Raw genomic sequence first — 7019 nt, forward strand, 5'->3', positions numbered from 1 at the left:
AAGGACCCCAAAAATACGATACAACAACCCGTACGACAACCAAAATTGAGGAAGAAAAAGAAGAAATGAAAAAAAAAAAGAGAAAGAAGAATAAAAAGAAATAATGTTAGAGAAAAGAAAAAAGAATTTTTGGAAAACAAAAGGATTAAAATTAAAAATTAATTCTACCAAAATCCAACCCCTAACCTCATCCAACTACCTCAGAATTCGAACTCTATTGAAACTCTATTACACAACCGAGCAAAAATTATCATCCACGCTCCCACGAAGATCCGAACACAAAACTACAGGACAAGTTAATACCTTACCACTTGAACCAGTCAAACCAATTGACTCATTCTAATATGAGTTTACCAAGAATATAACATAAGCCCACCAAAAAAGGATAAAACTAAGACCAAAAAAAAATATATTTTTCTAAAAATGAGACTTAAACTCAAAACCTCAGACACACAATCAAAACACCTAACTACTAAAGCAAATACATATTTATATCAAAATTCTCAAAATCAAAATTAAATAATTCTAAGACATTACAAAACTGTAAAGAACTTTAGTGAGGGTTTAAATTTTTTATTGAAAGTTAAAATAAATATTAAAAGGTGGCATTCATACTAAGAGAAAAGAAGAAGATTCTAGATATTTTGATCCTAGACTTGCATGGAGCTCTAGGAGTCCAACCCTACCTGGCCTGGTTTAGTTAATAACAATCCAATAGTAGCTAGGTCTACTTTTAAGAAAGATTATGACCAATAATTGATGTTTTATTTTCTTTTCTGCTTATTTACATGAACTTATATATCTTCCATGATGTAGATATTTAATATTCTTAATATGTGGTTAAATATCAACTGATGATTGTGTTGATGTTGAAGTTACTTTTAGATAAATATGATAATTATTGACATTTTTTAGAAGGCATTTATTTAGTTCTCTTACTTAAAAGACACAATATAATAGTATATTTTAGTATTTATTTACAAAATTAAAATTAGCATAAAATTTTTTATTAACAGTTTGATCAATTGATTTGAATTTTTTAAAAAATATTTATAATTTTAATTAAAATTTTGAAAATAAAATAAAATAATGATAGTAATATTTGTAATCAATAACATAAGTATAAATATTATTTGTTTGGTCATAGCTCATAATACAAACTTTCATGTAATTTTACACAAAATATTCACTTAAAAACTGAAAATTTGGAACATTAACAATAATTGTTCCATTTTTTTAATTATAAACTTTTAATCATAGATTTCTTAATTATCAAACATTACAAATTTTGTACAAAATTTAACAAATAAATATATCATATTTTAATAAATAGTATGGAAACTAGTGTATATAAATATAACATTTTATTAAATTACAAAATAAAAATTCCAAAATTCCCAAAGAAACGAAAAGGAAAACATTACAAAAGGAGAGGTCCCTACTCGTACCTCTGCGATCAGCCACCCTATTTCCCACTACTATCTCCCATCACCCATGCTCCTAACACTTACCATGGCCACCTACACTGCTCTTACCGCTACCTCCCTTGAGGCATTCAAGAAGCCCAACCTCCTCGATTCTCGAGGCTCCTAGGGATTGTTTCTACTCTCTCTCTCGATCACCACTAAGTTGTTTTTTGACCTTTTGTTTTTTTCCCTTTTCTCCGATCCTCTCGGCCATCATCAACCTTTCCCACCATCAACTTCGACAGCCACCATTGCCCCTCTCACCCAAAACATCCTCAACCCGTGTTCTCCACTATGAGGTTATTTCTAGGTTTTCAACATTATAAATAAAAAATCAATTGAACCCTGCATTAAATTCGCATAAAATCAATTAAAAACAAAAAGAGTTTAGTTTTGTGTAAATTTAATGTAGTAGCTCAATTAATTTTTTTTTAAAATTATTTTGTTAAGAGTTTTTTTAACCTATAAGCGGTTTTTAGTTGAATGAGACTTGATATGATTGTACATCCAAATAACCCTTATTTCTTAAACAAAATTCAATAGTGTTGGTCTCACTTGTTTTACTTGTATGATTTCTCCTCACATTATCGTCTGTTAACCTCTATCGAAGGTTGATAAATATAAATTTAAACGACATTTAAAGCAAAGGAATGGAAGAAGTGATAAGTTATGCCAAATCAAGCAAGGTTCGAATTTCCAGAACAGTTGGAATTGTAGCTTAACAACAATTATTAAGGAAACCTTTCTATTAGCGACGAGATTAACGGCTGAGTTAACAGTCAATCCCTTGTAAGAAAAGGAATAAATCCAACCGCTCTCCCAAATAAAACCTCATTTTCTACTCTAATACTTACATCATCCTCAACCTTAATTCCATCTTTTAATGAGAAAAAAAATTTTATGACAGCACTGTAGGGAAATAGAAGAGCGATCGAATAAGAAACAATCAGAATTTGTTGATCAACGGCGAACTGAAAACAATTTTCTAGGAGGCAAAATTAATTTTTATATTTCTATTATAGTTATAATGCAATTTCACTTATATATTTATAGTTTTAGAAAGACTAAATTAAATTTTTTGTACTTTTTAGGTTAAACTATAATTTTATTATTAAGTTAAAACTTTATAAATTTAAGGAGCTTAAAATAAAAATTTTCTCATTTGGAGGCGAGACCCCTGCCTGTTACCTTGTTGTTGATCAAGCATGCATTTTCCATTAATGTTTGGTCAAATTTTGTTAATAATCCCTATACTATTATTAAGCTAGCTGTAGATTTAGTATCTGTAATCTAATTTCATCGTTTTAATCTTTACATTTTTAAATTTTAAAATTTCAATCTTGACATAAATAATAGTAAATTATATTTTCTTTCAAAAGCTAATGCTATATTAACTTACTATTTCCACAAACTATTAAAAAAATATGTTATTTAGTTAATAGATTTTAACAGTTATTGTTTGAATCAAAATTGAATTTGAAAAGTATAAAGACTAAAAATAATTAAATTAGAGAACAAAGACTAAAATCATAACTTATATTTAACTTAGCAGATTTAATTGCTAAAGTTTGGTCAAGACTGAAATTTTAAAATTTGAAAAATACTGATACTAAAATTAATTAGACTAAAATTTCAACTAATTTGATAGATTAATTAATAAGATTTGGTAAATTTGTTTGTGATGTGAAAAATAAGAAGTTTGAATATAATTTTTAAACAAGACAATTGCTTGGGGTCGAGAGCAGCACCAAAGATACAAGGGTCTTAGCTCCCTTTATTTGATGATATTGTGTTTTTAGGCCTTTAAAATTTGTAATATTATAATTAAAAAGGTAATAAAATTTCTATTTTGACCCTCTAAAATTTTAGAATTCAGTTTTGTCTTTCACTTCACCCTTTGTTGGAGTGGTGAACAAAGGACGTAGCATTGACGACGTTTACATGATGCTTAAATCAAACTTTGAAAATAAATTTGGATAAAAAAATTAAAAAGTTGAAACTAAAGAATGGTATGGTAAGTATATGAGCTTTAGGTTTACGATATTTCCCATGCAAATTAAGGGCAGCAACCATTTTTATTCTTTTAAATTCTCAACCATTTTCGACTTTGGGCTCTCCTCATATTTAGTCAACTTTCTTATCAACTACCATTTCCATACTGTTGCCTTATTTTCTCATAAAATTATATATATATATATATATATATATATAATCATGATAATTTTTAACAATGATGTTAAATTATGTGTAGTTAATTCAATAATTCTAATTAATTGTTGATATACTTTAATAAATAAATCATTTTATATAAATGGTTGATTTTTATAATTAAATTTATGTCATGTATATTTTAATTCTAAAACGTTTGGCCCTCCGTTCCAAAAAAAAAAAAAGGTTATATTTCAAATTTATATCAACAAAGGGAAAATCACAAGTGATCAAAATGTTAAAATTTACAGGTTTGTTATATTTACTATTTTATTTTTCAATTATCTTGTCGAGGATTTGAAATTGTAATCCACTAATGAGAATACCCATATCATCTGTCATTTTCTAATCGCTAAATAAGCAAAACATTAAATTTGTAGACATTGATAATCAAAATGCTATGGACCGGAAATAAAAGAGTTCAATTTTTATTTTCATTACATAATTCTTCTAAGTGGTTGGATCAAAAGGTTTGGTCAATGTCTTGATCCCAACTTACCCTATATTATTTAAGTTACAATAGGAACATAAAAACATCAAAAGTAGGGCAAGCAGAAAGGAAACCCTTTTTATTAATTATTTTATTGTGTGGACAGCAAGACAAAGAAGGAGCTTCTTTTGTGGGCTAAACCTGAAAATGAAGTAAATTAATTGGTTTTCTTCTTTGTTTTTCCCTTCAATATTCATCTTATATTTGTTTACTCCAAATGATTGTTTGAATGTTCCAAAAGCATTCATTAACTAAAACTTGTCACCAATTTAAAAGAAGGGAATGTCAAAAAAGATTTTCTGAATTGTAAGATTGCTAATATGAACGTAAAACTAGCTAGATTCCTTTTACCCACTCCAAATAAATATACGTGTGTTTGTGGGAAGTTTTTGTTACTGGTAGGTCCACTGCTCTTATAGTAAAATAGCAATTGACTTTACTAGTTTCCACCATTGCTGCACCTTGGAACCATCTCTATGTTTATGACTGTTTGGAAAAAGAAGAAACATTTTTACGTAAAAATATGCAAAGGCTGTCTTATATATACATAATTCTATATATTAATGTACTCTCTGATGTTTTAGAAAGGATTATACGTAGGTATGAACAGTATGCGTGCATAAGCAAGTAAGCAGAAAAGAGAAATGGAGTAGCTGCAAACCTTTTCTTTTAATCTCAAACATATTCAAAACAATAAGCTACAAAAGATTGTGAAACAATGGATCTTGAAATAGTTGATGATCATCAAGCCAAACTGAAGGAGCAGCTACGTCAAAGTTTGAAGAACATGAAGCATCCCCCAAATTGCTGATCAAAGTCTCTGTTACAGATGGAACCGCGGAAGGTGAAGGGAGCCACGTTGAGTTGCATGTATTCTCTCCTTGGCTCAACACAGCATGCTCTTGAGCTTGAGCTTGAGCCTGCGCTTGAGCCTGAGCCTGAGCCGTGTCGTCCTTACTCGAAGACGATATTCGATAATCACAAGGGATTTGTAGGTCAGGTAAACGAGAGAAAGGGTTTGAATCATCGAGACCTTGAACCGAAGCCAGCTGGGGTGGTGAACTTAAAAGTGAATTTGAGATATCCATGGTTTCCATATCCGTGAAAGTGGTGTGCATGTTGTTAGAGGGAGATGAAAGGGAAGGTGGGTTTTGAAGAAGATATTGCAAGCATTGCAACTTAGCCATTTGAGCAGCTTCCTCCCATGGTTGCTGTTGATCCATAAGCTCTTTCAGGTTGGCCAAAGCTATCAGATGAGGCAAGCTTGAGAAGATATCAATTCGAGGCCTATGAGTCATAGGATCAATTCCCATTTGGATAAGCTTTTTCCTCAAATGGGTGTTCCAAAAGTTCTTTATTTCATTATCTGTTCGCCCCGGTAGGCGGCTTGCAATTGCTGACCATCTTGTCAAATATCAAACAAAAAAACAAAGTCATAAATTATTGAAACAACACTCAAAATATGCAAAAACAAACTAAAAATTCATAATAATTACTTGTTTCCGAGGATGGAATGGAGATTGAGAATTGTTTGCTCTTCTTCCTGGGAAAATTTCCCTCTCTTAATATCAGGCCTCAAGTAATTTGTCCATCTTAGCCTGCAACTTTTCCCACATCTATTAAGACCTAGGACATTACAACAAAGAGAACATTAATGAGATAAATTAGAGGGTAGTGGAAGAGGTAGGCAGCTAGTTGATTCAATTCATAATTTCATATATATACCAGCAAGTTTTGGGAGAGCTCTCCAGCTACCATGGCCACTTTCTTTGATATATTTGACAAGTTTCTGATCTTCTTCAAGAGTCCAAGGACCTTTCTTAAGACCATTTTCATCACAACAAGGAGACCTTCCCATTTTTCAATATCTATGCAACTTTGCTTAAAACTTTGCAGCTTCCTTGCCTCCCTTCAATCTCCACCATCAACTCAAAAGCTTACTATATTTATAGAGTTTGTGTTCCCTAATAAATCACGCGTACGTGCTAATTTCCTATTTGTGGGCGGAAAACAACATTGTCTTTTATTTCTTTTAACTTCTTCAAACGTCAAATTCTCCTATCAGTCCCTAGTTACATTTTAAATTTTAAAATTTGACGAAACGGTAACCTTTAAATCTTACCATTTCTAAAATCTTATACAATCTTACTATTGTCAAATACAAAATGTTATATCAACTCGTTATTCTTACATAATAGTTACAAAAAAAAGTCATGTTATTTTAGTTAATGGAATTAACTGGAGATATTTATGAGTCGGATCGAGCCTAAACATGATATTAATATACGTTATAATTGTCCAAGTTCAACCCAACTCAAAATATGACCTAAAATTTTGCCCAAACCCCACATATAGAGGTGATCATGGGTCGGGCCGGGCCGGACCAAGATAAAATTTTAGGCCCGTCTACTAGGCCTAGGCCCGGGCCAGGCCCGCCCAAAATATGGGTCTAAAATTTTGTCCAAGCCCAGCCGAAATAAAATTACTAAGCCCGAGCCCGACCACCAAATTTATATTAATTTTTTTCTTATTTTATTAAATAAAAAATTTAAAAATATAATAATCAAATATATTTAAAAACATAAAAACAAATATTAAAACAAATAAAATAATACTAAAATAATTCTTAAAACAATACACAAATTAACAATATAATAAAAATAGTTATATTAAAAATTTAAAATAATTTAAAAATAAAATATATATATTAATATATAATTGGGCGGCCGAGCAGGCCCGGCCAAAAACTCTTACCGAGGTCTGCCCATTTTCTAAACGGCCTCTTTTTTGCCCAAGCCCATTTTTCGGCCTATATTTTTACCCAAACCTCCCATTTTTCTAGGGGCCTTGAGCCG

At 30.6% G+C, this 7019-nt stretch overlaps 1 protein-coding gene across 1 annotated transcript; it reads right to left on the bottom strand.

The window, feature by feature from the left end:
- Window positions 1–4814: 4814 nt before the first annotated feature.
- Window positions 4815–6113, bottom strand: LOC108485045 (transcription factor MYB93). Its single transcript, XM_017788905.2, has 3 exons — window positions 5890–6113; window positions 5661–5790; window positions 4815–5568 (listed from the first exon to the last, which is right to left on the bottom strand). The coding sequence occupies exons 1-3, from the start codon at window positions 6020–6022 to the stop codon at window positions 4863–4865; spliced, it is 969 nt and encodes a 322-aa protein (XP_017644394.1). The 5' UTR covers window positions 6023–6113; the 3' UTR covers window positions 4815–4862.
- Between the last annotated feature and the right edge of the window lie 906 nt (window positions 6114–7019).

This window comes from Gossypium arboreum, chromosome 11, assembly GCF_025698485.1.
Source record: "Gossypium arboreum isolate Shixiya-1 chromosome 11, ASM2569848v2, whole genome shotgun sequence".
Lineage (NCBI taxonomy): Eukaryota > Viridiplantae > Streptophyta > Magnoliopsida > Malvales > Malvaceae > Gossypium > Gossypium arboreum.

Bases quoted from the DNA above. Each gene is read 5' to 3' on its own strand.
- LOC108485045 (XM_017788905.2), bottom strand. From the start codon at position 6,022: ATGGGAAGGTCTCCTTGTTGTGATGAAAATGGTCTTAAGAAAGGTCCT. The intron at 5,791-5,889 runs GTATATATATGA...GTAATGTCCTAG, and splicing joins AGCTCTCCCAAAACTTGCTG to GTCTTAATAGATGTGGGAAA. The intron at 5,569-5,660 runs GTAATTATTATG...ATATTTGACAAG, and splicing joins CATTCCATCCTCGGAAACAA to ATGGTCAGCAATTGCAAGCC.